The sequence below is a fragment of the Penaeus japonicus genome, unplaced genomic scaffold, assembly GCF_977035675.1.
Source record: "Penaeus japonicus unplaced genomic scaffold, GWHDUDI00000001_assembly GWHDUDI00000021, whole genome shotgun sequence".
NCBI lineage: Eukaryota > Metazoa > Arthropoda > Malacostraca > Decapoda > Penaeidae > Penaeus > Penaeus japonicus.
The window spans coordinates 29,271,950-29,286,949 of NW_028234423.1; the positions used below are offsets into that span (position 1 = coordinate 29,271,950).

General features: G+C 36.9%; 2 protein-coding genes and 1 long non-coding RNA gene across 6 annotated transcripts in view; 1 reads left to right on the forward strand and 2 right to left on the reverse strand.

The window, feature by feature from the left end:
• LOC122246430 (succinyl-CoA:acetate/propanoyl-CoA:succinate CoA transferase) overlaps positions 1–1,987 on the reverse strand; it is a 14,930-nt gene extending 12,943 nt beyond the window's left edge. The window contains exon 1 of the mRNA XM_043005000.2: positions 1,673–1,987. Within this exon, the coding sequence (XP_042860934.1) occupies positions 1,673–1,844 (172 nt within the window). The 5' untranslated portion in view covers positions 1,845–1,987. The remainder of the gene's footprint in view (positions 1–1,672) is intronic.
• Positions 1,988–3,507: 1,520 nt separating this feature from the next.
• The window catches only part of LOC122246428 (putative methyltransferase-like protein 25), a 12,465-nt gene continuing 972 nt past the window's right edge, over positions 3,508–15,000 (forward strand). Inside the window, exons 1-9 of one of the 4 annotated variants that reach the window (XM_043004993.2) lie at positions 3,508–3,570; positions 4,558–4,794; positions 5,509–5,624; positions 6,020–6,137; positions 6,423–6,571; positions 7,126–8,022; positions 8,283–8,447; positions 8,833–8,979; positions 9,483–15,000. The exon at positions 9,483–15,000 is cut by the window's right edge and continues 972 nt beyond it. In XM_043004993.2, coding sequence (XP_042860927.1) covers positions 4,578–4,794; positions 5,509–5,624; positions 6,020–6,137; positions 6,423–6,571; positions 7,126–8,022; positions 8,283–8,447; positions 8,833–8,979; positions 9,483–9,572 — 1,899 coding nt within the window. In that variant the 5' untranslated portion in view covers positions 3,508–3,570; positions 4,558–4,577 and the 3' untranslated portion in view covers positions 9,573–15,000. Of the gene's footprint in view, positions 3,603–4,557; positions 4,795–5,508; positions 5,625–6,019; positions 6,138–6,422; positions 6,572–7,125; positions 8,023–8,282; positions 8,448–8,832; positions 8,980–9,482 lie in introns of all 4 variants that reach the window. The other 3 variants (XM_043004994.2, XM_086548956.1, XM_086548957.1) reach the window with 3 other exon arrangements.
• Positions 9,575–15,000, reverse strand: part of LOC147469543 (uncharacterized) — a 7,362-nt gene continuing 1,936 nt past the window's right edge. The window contains exon 2 of the long non-coding RNA XR_015192039.1: positions 9,575–9,762. This is a non-coding gene — a long non-coding RNA (uncharacterized LOC147469543). The remainder of the gene's footprint in view (positions 9,763–15,000) is intronic.

A 15,000-nucleotide genomic window follows, 5' to 3' on the forward strand; every position in this document is an offset into this window, starting at 1 on the left:
CCCTCTCCCACTCCCTCTCCCTCTCCCTCTCCTTCTCCCTCTCCCTCTCCCTCTCCCTCTCCCTCTCCCTCTCCCTCTCTCCCTCTCCCTCTCCCTCTCCCTCTCCCTCCCCCTCCTCCTTTTCCTTTTCCTTCTCCCTCTCCCTCTCCCCCTACCTCTCCCTCTCCCTCTCCCTCTCCCTCTCCCTCTCCCTCTCCCTCTCCCTCTCCTCCCTCTCCCTCTCCCTCTCCCTCTCCCTCTCCTTTTCCTCCTTTTCCTTTTCCTTCTCCCTCTCCCTCTCCCTCTCCCTCTCCCTCTCCCTCTCCTTCTCCTCCTCCTCTCCCTCTCCTTCTCCCTCTCCCTCTCCCTCTCCCTCTCCCTCTCCTTCTCCTCCTTTTCCTTTTCCTTCTCCCTCTCCCTCTCCCTCTCCCTCTCCCTCTCCTTCTCCTCCTTTTCCTTTTCCTTCTCCCTCTCCCTCTTCCCCCTCCCCCTCCCCCTCCTCTCTCCCTCTCCCTCCCTCTCTTCCTCCTTTTCTCCTTTCCTTCCTCTCCTTCTCCCTCTCCTCTCTTCTCCCTCCCTCTCCCTCTCCCTCTCCCCTCCCTCTCCCTCTCCCTCTCCTTTTCCCTCTCCCTCTCCCTCTCCCTCTCCCTCCCCCTCCCCCTCCCCCTCTCCCTAACCCTTCCTCACCCTAACTCTTCCTCTTCCTCTTCCTCTCCCTCTCCCTCTCTCTTATACGGAATGGTTAGTATACGGAATGGTCTTGGATATCGTTATACGTCTGTCGTTATTATATTACATTTTTTTATCGTTATTATTGTGAGTGCCGTTATTGTGTGCCCGTTATTATCGTTATTTTCATGATTAGTAGTTATTTTATGCCAGAAATTGTCGTTGTCATTACGGCTGTCGTTATTATCGTGTGGGTCATTAGTTCCCGTGAGTGGAAGACTGTAATTTCAGGTACGATACTACTATCTGCCGGTTAATTAAACACCTTATCTAAGTTAGCTTTATTAGCAGACTTTCAGTGATGGAAGTCGAAGCCGATATCTCTACAATAATTCGATTTTCGCTAATTGCTATTCTGCCTGCTTTATTGTCTGACCTACGAGCTGCAACTTGCAAGTGCTATCTTACTTTTATTGGTATAATCTACCAACCTACCATTATCATCTATTCTTTTTGGTTATAAAATCCTAACCTACTAGTCTGAAACAATGCACACGTGACATACGAGTATAATCTAGATGCAAAAATGATATAGGCCTATCTATCTCTCTGGAATTTTAATCCATAATCTGCCGGCTTGACTTCATAGTAGGATAACCTGACATCACAGTTTTCCTGTCCATTTGATAGCATTGACTGGTATCCACTTGTCTACCTACCACCCTAGTATCTTTGTCTTTCGTTACCACCTTCATTTCTGGAACTTTTATTTACCAATTTGCCACAAAAATGATCAATTGGGCCTAAATATCTGATATTGACAAAATGACGTGTGTGTGTGTGTGTGTGTGTGTGTGTGTGTGTGTGTGTGTGTGTGTGTGTGTGTGTGTGTGTGTGTGTGTGTGTGTGTGTGTGTGTGTGTGTGTGTGTGTGTGTGTGTGCGTCCGTGAGTACGTGTGTGCGTGCGTGCGTGTATTCACGGTACGCCTGTGTGTGTGCGTGTCTGCATGTCACATAGACTGACCTGATTTGATGACTGACACTGCCTCCTGTGCTGTCTGCCATACAGGTTGCCGTTTGAGGGGGTGGAAAGGTTCGTGAGAATATGTATAGTAGTTCTTTACATTCCTTGAAGACTTGGAAGATGACGTCTGCCTGAGCAAGCCTTTCAGGATGGTCCTCCACGGCGCCGCCATGTCTATCCCAGGAGCCGATAGACGAACTGAATGAAAGGAACTCGAAATCCGAGGTGCTTGGCCGGCGAGTCGGTGGCCAGTCCGAAGCAGAGCGGACGAAGAGCGCGCGTCTACTTCCTCCTACGTCACGATAACCACTGCCAGACCAGGCGTCGCGTTGGGTCGATCGGTGTTCGTAAGTGCCAGAGGTAAGAGGTAAGTCTGCTAAGTGCCAGACGATCGGGAATACACTTAGAGGTAAAACGTGGGTGGGAAAGGTCAGCTGTTTTTATCACTTGTAATTATCCATTGTTTGTGAAGATTAATAACGGGGATGTAATGGTGAGAGGGGAATAACATTACGCCAACTTGATGTTGCTAATGTCCCAGCGCTATGAACAAATTGGTTTAGCAATCCCGAATTTTGTTCTGTATATCATATTGTGCAGTGAGTGATTAATATATCAGCATTCAGTAAGAAAACTTTACTGAAAGTATTATAAGTGCTTCGTCTGGAGACAGCTAACTTCATGTGGCTCTAGTATGATATAATAGATATATCTATTTTTAAGTATCATAACAGCTGATGAATTAGTTGGCTATGTATTGTTATATGTTAGCAAGTAAAAGATATAATTTCTCTGTATCTTTCATACTTTTTCAGTAAGGCATTTCATTCAGATTACATTTTTTCTGTATTTAATCCATTGACGACAAGAACTAAAGTCTACTAAGGTTTTGCTTTATTTATCTTTATTCTTATTGCCATTCTTATTGTTACCAACATCATTATTACTACCATCACCATCATCAACGTTATGATAACAATAACAGTAGTAACAGATATAGAAAAAATAACAATAAATCAAGGAATTATGTCAACAGGTGAAGTTAGGTAGGCCTACTAACTGATTCCTTGTTAATTAAGCGCTTGTGACGGATAATGTAGTGTAAATGCAGCATGTATGAGATGTATGTGTATTTTCCTCGCTTTATCAGGCAATGTGCGGCGAGGCATTTCGTATTGGAATTTACATCAGACTTGATAAGAGAAATCACGAAATATTTTCACTATTTGCGAAAGTTATTTGTACTGTTAGGTGGGCGAAGATAACAAGGATGATTAATCGTATACTGCGATTACGTTTATATTAGATTGTTACTTTTTATGTAAATGAGGTTAGTATATCATCCATCTTGTAGCTCTTACGGTATATATGATAACTGCAAATCAGTCAGTTGATTGCGCCAGATTTTGATTGATGTTTGCACTCATTCATGGATATCAAACAATTATCATTTGATTTTTAGGAATTTATAGGTAAAAACGCGCAACTTCCTAAGAACGTTTATTAGATATACATTATGGTACAAGGCAGGTTGTATTAGATTTGGAAATTATATCAAGAGAACAAACTGTAAATAAAAAGGCAAAGAAAGATGTCCGTATATTTAATCAAACTGTCTGAGTTTTTTATTTAAAATGGCCATCAGTTAAGCATCACCTCGTAGTGATGAATAAAGAGATTGATTAGATTACATCAAATTATATTACTTGTCATATAAATAACTTATTAGGCCTTCAACAGAAAGTTAATTTTCCATATAAAACACTCAAGGTCGCCAGTAGAAAATGAATTAAGTTAAGGGAAAGAGGGTCAAATCTGCAACACATTTTTTTTTCAGATGACGTAACAAGCACTCCACCGAAAAGTCTTCAGCTTTACATACAGCATTGTGGAATAAGGTTATAGTCAAGCAGTTTTTATACTTTACAGAGTATGTTATATTGTTGTTTTCTATCAAATACTTCCAATTGCTTGATTCATTTTGCATATTAGGTTATCATGAGGGAATAGACCGTATGATTCATTGGTTGGTTTCAATATTGATTGTATTTTTTTTTCTTTTTCTTTACTGGACACGTTACTTTTATTTGGTCTCATATTTTACATGTGTTTTCGTAATTCAGACAGAATTTTACAGTTTTTGGCGTGTTCTGGATGATTCTACACATTTATCCAGTAGCAGTTGCCCTGTGTGTTGCCCATATATATATATATAATATATATATATATATATATATATATATATATATATTATATATATATATATTAATATATATATATATATATATATATATATATATATATATATATATATTATATATATATATATATATATATATATATATATATATATATATATATATATATAAATATATATTAATATTATATATATATATATATATATAATATGTTTGTTAATATTTGTATGTATATATATATATATATATATATATAAATATATATATAGATATATATATATATAATATATATATATTAATATTTATATATATGTTTGTTAATATTTGTATATATATATATATATATATATATATATATATATATATATATATATATATGTATATATATGTATATATATGTATATATATGTTTATTAATATTTATATATATATATATAAAATTGTATATTTATATATATATATATATATACATATATATAATATATACAATATATATAATATGTATATGTATGTGTGTGTGTGTGTGTGTGTGTGTACACACACACACACACACACACACACACACACACACACACACACACACACACACACACACACATGAACATACATGAAATCATTCCTTTTTGATGTCATAATCCCTCATTCCAAAGAGCTGTAATTGTGAATAACAAAAATATTTTTCTACAGAATTACTAAACTCAGTCAGCATGGCATCCCTCGAAAAGGTCAATGAAGCTCTAGCCAAACTGGTGCGGGTAATAGAGCCGCTAAAACCTCTCATGAAATGTCACATGGTAGACTACCTCACCGCCAACCACTGGGAAACGCTTCTCCCCTTAAGCATCCAGGAAGGCTTGCTCAACCTCCCACGAGAAAAGATCTATCTCATGCCATCAGTTGCACTACAATTAGATGATGTTGAAGGTACCTTTTGTGTTATTCTGTAATTATGATAATCTCTTCGTTTCAGGAGATTTTTTCTTGTTATGGCATTTTCTTCACACATAGGAATCCAGAGCATAGATTAGCTTAATTTGTCGTATAAAAGTGTTTAGTCAGTACCACAATTGCATTTGGCCTACCAGATATGTAGGAATTATTTTGTATGTGCCCCTAGTATTTTTTTTTTTTTTTAAGGCACTTCTAATATTAATTACGATCACTCTTTAGAAGTACTACTATAAACAGCTCTTCTCATATGATATAACATTTGAAAATTTACTTTAAGTTTCATTAAGGTTATGAAGCTACTTACACAAATTTTGTTGGTTTGTTATGGTCTTTCATCATAAGAAAAATTTAGAATGATTATTTGCAAGACGTTAAGGAATCAAGTTAGGTGACTGATCATGTTTTCCATCAGTTGTTGACTAGGCTTTTATATGTAATGTAGTGGTTATTGTCAAAGGATGTAAGGCATGATATATTCAGTGTTTGGAGTGAAGTTAAGAATAAGGAAGCCAAATAAAATGTATCATTATATCAGCATCAATATTAATTTGTTGTGCTTCAGTTATTAAGATGCCAAAGTTTTTAAATAAAAATTGAATTGTAATATTTGATATGAGAAAGTGATTGATGTTTTCCTCTCTGTGGCTATATAACTTGAAAGATTAATTTTAGGCTCCCATTTTACAGTGGAAAACAAAATTGACGAGGAATTATGCCTCTCCTCTGTCAACCTGTCGACTTTATTAGCCATTATAAAGAAGCATAGTCTACACTCACTGGGTGTCACAACTTCCATCGATCAGGTTAGGCCTTTTAACCTAGCCCCAAGCCTCTCCTGCCTTTATGCTCAGCCTCTCATCTCCTGGCCTGTACACACTGGTATCTGCAAATTAAGGTATCCTTTACAAGACAGTGATAACTATGGCATAGTCTGTGGCTTCAGTCAGCATCTGTCCCCTGATACTAGTTTGTTTCTTTGCTTACCAGTTTCTCTTCATATTTCATACATTCAGGTTCCTTGCCTTCTAAAAGTTGGACCTATTTTCCTGGTCATAACAGCTATTGCCTTCAGATTAGTTCAGCTATCCATTCCAATCCTTCAAGAAAACTGTGTTCTTCTGAGGATTCATTTGAAAGTAAATGTCTCTCAGTAAGACTCACTTTAGGGACTCAGAAGTTTTTCTTGTTGTTTTGGCAGATCCTAGACTTACATGGATCTAACAAAATCCCTGTGCTGCCCATGACTGGCATTATGTCGGAGAAGAAGTCACATGAAGTTGAAGTAATGAGTGAAGTCATTGCTCGCCTTGCAAGAGGTAGGTTTATGCAACAAAATTATAATGGTCTTGATAGAATGTTGAGCTAGTGTAAACACTCCTGCTACATGGAAATGCATGCCTTACAAATTATTTTATTTTACCATTAATACCTTGTGTTCCTGTGATAGAGAAGGTAGTACAAAAATAATCTGCAATTGAATAATATGTCAAACCAAACATTAATCATATTTTTAATGTTGTTGCTTGTTTAATAAAGGGTAAAGAATGGGATAGTAAACATTCTTAACCAAATGCCTTCTAATAAAAGCCTTACTCTTGCAGGCTTTGACGTTAACTGGGTCATGGACCTTGGCAGCGGCAAAGGTTACCTGAGCTCATCTTTAGTCCTTCAGTATGGTCTGAATGTCCTGGCCATGGATTCCAGTCCAGTCAACACCACTTCAGCTCTGACTCGAAATACCAAGTTAGAGGTAATGAAAGAGGTTTTGTTTTGTGAAGATAGATATTTTGATGGTGATCAACTAACGATTAGATATTTGTAGTGGTAGATTTTATGTAATTAAGAAATTCCTGATATAAGAAGGGAAGTAAGTCCAGGATGTATTTGAATTAATCATACCATCCTATCCCATCTGATTATGTCTATATTATAAATTTCAAAGGAGATTCACAATCCCAGAAGTCAAGAAGTCATTCAGCAGCAATGATTGCTAGTCAATAGAGTAAAAAAGAATAAAAACACTATTATAGATACACAGTTCTATATAGATATCATTATAGATATAATTAATCTAAATAGAATTTATATGTTAAGGAAGAACACATATTTTAAATTACTTAATCATAGATAGAGGAACATTCTTCATCTGGCAATAAGGATGAGGGTAATCATATGTTTATATGACATATGCATGCAAAGCTTTTAAATCACAGAAGGGAAAATTTTGAAGTAAGCCTATTATGCCATAAATGCTGTCTAAAAAAAAGTTGTTATATTTTTGGCATATTTTTTTTTACCAAACAGAAACGCTTGCAGCAAATGAAGACTGCAGAGAAATACCAAAAAGAAGGGAAGTTAGTGAAGCGAGGAAAGAGGAAGAAGTCAAAAAATGTGCTATTACACAAACCGGTTTTATCAAATGATAGTGCTGATGGAAATGAACACGGCCATGGATCTTACATTGGTCTCACTGCATTTATAACAGAGGATACAGACCTCTTGGAGATTTTAAAAGATAGTTTAGCTGCTACTAAAAAACAAGATGTCATAGATGGAAAAAAGTTAGATACTGTAGATAATCATGAAGGAGTTTTAAATACGGTTGAAAATGATAGTAAAGATAACAATGATTCTTCAGAATGTGAGATGGAGAAAAGAGAAGTTTCTAATACACCCCTAGACTCTAAGAAAAATGAAGAAACCAGTTTAGCTAATCAAAATTGTAGTCCAGATGAACACAGACTAGGTTTAGTGGGCCTGCATACTTGTGGGAATTTAGCAGCAAGTAGTATCCGACTCTTTATTTCAAATAGCAAAGTTAAGTTCATTTGCAATGTTGGCTGTTGCTATCACTTGATTGAAGAGGAGTTTTATGAAAACCCATTCAGCCCCAAAGTGATGTCAAGTGCCAATGCAGGAAATAATGATAGCCTCTCTAATAAGTTATTAGAAGAAGACCAGGTTGAAGATGAGAGTCTATCCAAGATCAATAGAAGAACAGAGGAGGCTGAAGTGTCAAGTGTCCAACAAGAAGACACTCAGGCAGCTGTAAGCTTTGATCCACTGCATCCTTCTGAGATCCCTAACTTGAGTGTAGGATTCCCTATGTCCTCATTCCTGAGAGAGAGAAAGTTTGTCCTTGAAAGGAACACGCGCATGTTGTCTTGTCAATCAGCTGATCGTCTGACAGAACAATCCTATGTAAGTATACTAATATGCTCTATCTAAAAGATTAAACAGTTGTATTATTTTCAAGAGTTTCGAGTTCAAGGAGATGTGTAGATGAGTGTTTTACTTATCAGGAAATTTTATTTCTAGTTTTTGTGAAGAGTAAAGCTTATTTAGTAAGTTTTAATTATAGTTTAACTCTTATTGGGATATAATTTTTCTTCATGATATAATTGATTTTGCTAGCTAATTATAAAGAAACGATTACTTTTACCATTTTCGTTCACCTACAGAGTGGACTGAACTCTCTCTACTGGCGTGCACTGCTCCAAGTGGTATTGAAAGAGAAATTAGGGGACAAGTTCAATACCTCCCAAGTTGGTCGCATTGGGAGTAAATGCAAGGACTTCAATGAATATTTGGGAAAAGCTCTTGAGAAATTGGGTCTGGACATTGAGGTAGGTTCCAGATTGTTCTCTTTTTTTCACACTTTGTAATCTGAGTATTTTCACTTAGTAGGTTTACTGTTACTATTATATGTATCAGATGCTCTACTTTCTTAACCTCAAATGGGACAAAAAAAAAAAAAAAAAGAATATATACCAAGTGTTTTTTTATATCTTTGCACACATTGAACATACTTTTGGAGTAGATTTAAATGAATATCAAAATACAAATATTGATAATGATAATAATAATGATATGGTTCTAATAATATCAAGATCATCTCATCCATAAGCAGTAGGTTGATGATTTTTCTAGTACCTTTTATATTTGTATATACGATTCCTCCATATTATATATTCTCCTTAATTATTTTGTATGTACATATATTTGTTACAGGTGACTATTGAGGAATTGGCTGAGTACCAAAGAAAGTATATAAACAATAGAGAGAAGATAGAACGGTTCTTCCTTCTGCGTTCAACACTGGCGCCTCTGATTGAAGGACTGATACTTCTGGATAGACTAGCTTTTCTCTGTGAACAGGTGTGATCCTTTGTTGATGTTACTTTGTGTGTGTGTGTCTGTTTGTGTGTGTGCGTGTTTGTGTGTTTGTGTGTGTGTATGTGTGCGTGTTTGTGTGTGTGTGTGTTTGTTTGTGTGTGTATGTGTTTGTGTTTGTGTGTGTGTGTGTGTGTGTGTGTGTGTGTGTGTGTGTGTGTGTGTGTGTGTGTGTGTGTGTGTGTGTGTGTGTGTGTGTGTGTGTGTGTGTGTGTGTGTGTGTATGTATGTGTGTGCAAGTTTACAATTAATCATAGTGAAGTAATATTGCTCCTAAGTAAACCCATGTTAAATTGTTACAATAAACATTTTGTTAAGTCCTCCAATTATATACTTGAATTGTCTATAAATTTTGGCTTATAAACACATATCCTGTACATAACTTAGAAGATTTGTAGGTCAAATCTATCTTTTAGTTTTCATTATCCATTGTAGTTATGTTTGAAGACTCCTGCAAAGGATGTTGCTAATGCCATTTTCAATTGCAGGAGGACGTCGAAGCTGCTTATTTGGTGCAGTTATTCAATCCAGTTACATCGCCACGTTGTCATGCAGTCATTGGAGTTCGAAACAAATGATGTATCAGAAGTAATTGTTTATTGTTATTTATCTTTCTGTATTTGTGTTTTTAATTTACATGTTGTTGTTCATATAATTTACATATTTATGAATTTCTTGTTCTTCAACAGCATTGTTGTTTTTTGTTACTCTTTATTGTATCTGTTTTAGGAACATAAGTGCTACCTCTTTAAGTGAATTAAAAATGTCCTATTGTTGAGGTGGTGAAAGATGTCATCTTCTATGCGTGAAATAAGGAAGTTTGGCTTGTCAATGTACAGATAATTGATGTGGGGATCAGAGAAACACAGCTACTGCGTATAAGCATGTATTCGGGGAGAAGTCAGTGGAGAGAAGAGGGTTGTTTACATTACACTTTGTAAATATTGCCGTAGGGTGGCGCATATAAAAGAAAACATTCATTTCGGGGGTAACTAAATTAAACATGAGGTATTCTTCTGAGGTATAAACAGTAGATATAAAATTATATGCATTCTTATTCTATCATAATCTTTAATTATTCTAACACCCCCTCTTAATTAAAGATTGGTTATAATGTAGAGAGAATCTATCCCCTGATAAACTTAAAATCTTTCAACTTCTTCTGAGATACAGGTTTGGTAAATATATCAGCTGGATTCTCTCTGGTAGGTATAAAGAAGTTCACATTACTCATCTTCACTTCATCTCTAATGAAATGGTAACGAATGTCAATATGTTTTGACCTTTGGTAATTTATGGGGTTTTTGGCTAGATTAATAGCACCTTGGTTGTCAACTCCTAAATCTACTGACTTAATCTTAAATCCAAATAGATCATACATTATTTGTTTTAAGAACTTTGCCTGTAGAATTTTCGTTTACTGTTAGGTCCAGGTTTCACTTGATACACCATCTTCCACCCACTGCTGTGCGATTCTTGGGTAGTGAAGTAAGTTCTTAGGTGTTGTTGTCCTGTAGTGAAGCAATCTCCTCATCCATGGCTGTCTTCCATTGATGTCCCTCTGGAGATGCTATAGCTTCTTGGTAGGTGACTGGTATTGGATCATGTGACATTCGATAGCAGTGATTGTATAAAGCTAGTATGTGTCACACTGGAGATACTGTCGTCCTGATCATCTGTAACATAGTCATCTAACCTTGAGGGTTTCTTTCTTTCTCTGGATGGGTATCTTCTTTCTGTATCTTCATCCACTGGTATTTCTTCTTGGTCTTTAGCTGGACATTTCCTGTCCCCACCAGCGTCAGCTGGCATCTCATCTTGGGCCGCTTGAAGTGGTTTTTGCTGGAGCCTCTTCTCCACCAAAATGTAGTCGTCATTCAAACTTTGCTCGGCACTTGAGGATTCTGTCTTACAAGATGAGTTATCCACAAATTTGACTATTCTTACCTTTCTTATAGTCTGAGTATCTGGAAAGTATATCAAGTAGGCTGGACTTTGATCATCATAGCCCACAAATACTCCCTCCTTACTCCTTGGATCTAGTTTCTTACTCTCTTGTTCATATGCAAAACATCTTGTTCCAAAGATATTCATTTTGCTTATGTTTGGCCGTCTTCCAGTAAGCATTTCTACTGGGGTCTTTTGAGTCCTGGAGTTATAGCACCTATTCCTGATGTAACAGGCAGTCTTCACAGCATAACTCCACATATCCTTAGGTAATTTTGACTCAATCAGTAAACAGCGGGCCATGTCAAATATTGACCTGTGTGATCTCTCAACTGTGCCATTCTGATGTGGTGAATAGGGTGCAGAGAACTCTTGTCTAATCTTGTTCTCTGTTAAGAGTGTTCTGAACTCCTTGTTCGTAAACTCTGTTCCGTGGTCACATCTTAGGCGTTTAATTTTCCCATATGGTGCTGTTTCTGCAAGGTATCTTTTCATAGCTGTCACAGTATCACTCTTACTTTTAATTAAGTAAATTCTAAGAGCTCCGGAGTAATCATCAATAAAGGAGATGCTGTATCTGTAACCTCCTCGTGCTGGTGGGTTTACAGGACCAACTACATCACAGTGGACTAAATCTAAAGGCTGTTGGGCCTTTTTGTCAGGTTCTTTACTCCTATACTGTGTCATCTTACCTAGTGTGCATGTGGTGCAGTTGAACTTATCTTTTCTAGTTATATGCATTCCGTCAACAGTTGCTTCAAGTTTTTGCACATCAGCCACATTGCAATGCCCTAGGATTTTATGCCACTCCTCTAGGGTGTGCTTGGCTTCCCCTACATGGACTTTGTTAAACTTATCCATCTGAGAACCAGTGTGTGGCTTACCTCTACGTAGATAGAACAACTTGTTTTTCTCCACAATGCCGAATATCGTGCCATCCTTGGTAGTTAGAGTACTGCCTTCAGGTGAGAAAGTAACAGTATGTCCACTCTTGATAGCCTTCCAAACTGACATGATATCTTGTTTGAATCCTGGTATGTATAATGCATCTTTAAGTAGAATACTTCGTGAGTTTCCGTCTTGATCCTGTATGAAGTCTTTCACATCACCGACTCCTTTCACTGTTCCTTGTTGTCTTTGGCCGTCTGCCAGCTCTATGTAATGGTTTTGTGGATCAAAGGATTCTTGAAATCTCACAAACTTTGGTTGTTTTCTCAATATGTGAAGTGCAGCCACTGTCAATCATTAAGAAGCCTTCTTCTTCTAAGTTAGCTACATTCTGTTTTCTACAATCATACAGCTCATTGTTGGTCTCAACTGTACAAAACCTTGATGAGTGTGTTACATGAAAAGAAAACTCTTGATTTTGTTCTTCACTTGTGTCATTTGCTGAGTTTACTGAATTACTACTCTTCTTAGGATTCTTCACTCTACATTCACTGTTACTGTGAGTTCTAGATTTATGAAAGTTACACCACTTTCTAGTATTTTGAGGATTGTTCACTCTCTGGAACTTACCTCCTTTGCTGCATTTTGATGCAAAATGGCCTGGTTCACCACACTTGAAACATTTCTTCTGTTTCACTGTGCTGCTGTTGTTGACATTCATGATACTCTCTGTGCTAGAAGTATCCTTCAGACGATCCTCTTGACTTAACAATGCTATCTTTAATTCACTGTACTGGTATGGAGGATTACGCTGGCTAGCTACATCAACAAAATTTTCGTACTTTGGAAGTCCATCCAGTGTTCGTACTACTATAAGACCATCAGAAATGTGTTCATCTATTTCCCTGAGAGCAGCTACTGTCTCATCTATAGACGTAAGATATGCTGTAACACTGTCATCATCCATTCTTTTGTTTATGAATGATCTCCATAGAGCAAACAATCTGTGTTGTGTTTCTCTTAGGTAGTGTTTTCGTAGCAATGTCAATGCTTTCACTCCATCTCCCCTCGCTTCACGCTTTATCATGCCAAGTGACGTTCTGTCAAGACAACCTGTTAACCCATTCGCGAGGAACATCAGAATTGTCCTACTTCTGGAAGCCCGTGTGCAGTTGTCCTCTTTTAACCCATTCGCGCCGGTTGACGTGCTGACACGTGGTCGAAAAAAGCCCCGGACCCGGGTGACGTCCTGGCACGTGCTACATTTTCGGCCCGCGCGCCGGGAGGCCAGTAGCGACGTGCTGAAACGTCCGCATTAGAATGATAGATTATTCTTAGTACAATTCGATTTTCATACTTGATTTGTCTTAGCTACTTTAGTTTATCCTTCTAAATAGTAGAAAATGGGATATAACGTAATATGAATGACGTCTCAGGTACATACGTAATCTTGATTACGGCATGGTGATTTCTGTTTCTGATTTGTTGAATATGATGATCTGAGTCGAAAGGCTATCGTAAAATCAATTGTAATTGGCCGAGGAATAAAAAAAAAAAAAAAAAAAAAAAAAATTATATAGGGTCTACCGGGGTAAAATGGGTAATTTTGAGGCATTTTTTATTTTTGATAAGCCATAACTTTGCAAAAAAAAGCAGCAGTGACATGAAATTTGGCAGGAATAACATTAGATACATGCACTACAAGAAAATCATATAAGTTTCTTATGTTGTTCCCCATGGGACTATGCATAACAATAAAAGTCCAAGGTATTTTTGTTACCCATTTTACCCCAGCGCCGGGGTAAAATGGGTAACTCATTATAAACATAAATTTTATCAGAATGCAGCCCCTTAAATGACAGAAAACAACAGAAAAGAATAGTGGAAGTTGTTTGTTTACTTATTTATGCTCAGATGCTATTCTGTACAGTTTTTACAAAAAAAAATTTCAACTATATCAAAATTCTCTGGTAAGCATATGACACAAGTCCATTTATTGCATTGATCACAGGAATCAACAACCTGACTTGTCAGGCCCTCTGCTCTGCCTTTTGTTAATATTTCTGGCTTTCTTGTGGTCAGCCTATGCTTCCATCGCTTGCTAAATGAAATGAGCCAATCTTCCCCAGAAATGTTTTCTTTAAAGCGTGTCTCCTTCCCTAATGTATCAAGATATGTCTTGACAATAGTCCTTATATCAGATCTGTCGCAAGGCCAACCAGTTCTTGCACACTGCTCTAAACCAACAACAAGCAATTCTTCTTCCTCTCTTGTCAACACTGCCGATCTTCCGCTGCCAAACTTTGAAACTGCATCTTTTTTCACCACCCATCTTCTCAGTGTTTCAGTTGGAATACCAAGCTCCTTTCCAATTTTGTGAACAGCATTGCCTTCTTCCACTTTACGTATAGCTTCTCTCAACATTTCCTCGTCATACATCTTTTCTCGCTTCTTTACATAAGTCCTTGGCATTTTGGTGGTAATCTAATTTAGGCCTAAAATGAAAATGGCGGCGATTACCCATTTTACCCCAGAAGATAAAAATGCTAATAGTTTTGTGCATGGTAGACAGAGCAACAAATTGTGCGTATGTATTTTCAAGTTATGTTATAAATAAACTGTGAAAAAGGAATAAATTTCCTTACCTGATATTGTTCTTCTTAAATCTTAAAATAACTTTTACACAGCAAATTTTCGTTGTAGTTGATAACACAGTTGATTCGTCCTCTCGTACCTCTTCGCAACCAAAACAAACTAATGTTGGTGTTGTTAGGTAGTATCTATGCTACTTGACAGAACTTGCATAAATTAGTGATGAAAGAGAGGCCATGGGACGTTAATTATCCAAAATGGTAGAATTACCCATTTTACCCCGGCTACCCATTTTACCCCGGTAGACCCTAACATCTTTTTGTTGCCCCACTAAAAGAAAATGACACTTGAAAAACATTGCTGTTACTTGCATTCACTTGTATGCACATGTATGGTTGTTCATATTCTCTTTCTTTTCGTTTAGGAAGAAAAAAAAAATTGAAAAAAAAAAACTATGTTTGTTACCTCACTAGAAGAATGCTTCCACTTCCCATTGGTATTACAACATAGGAGTAAAGAATATGGAAAAAGTTCAATAGAATAACACTAAAAAAACAGTGCTATAACATCTTTTTCGAC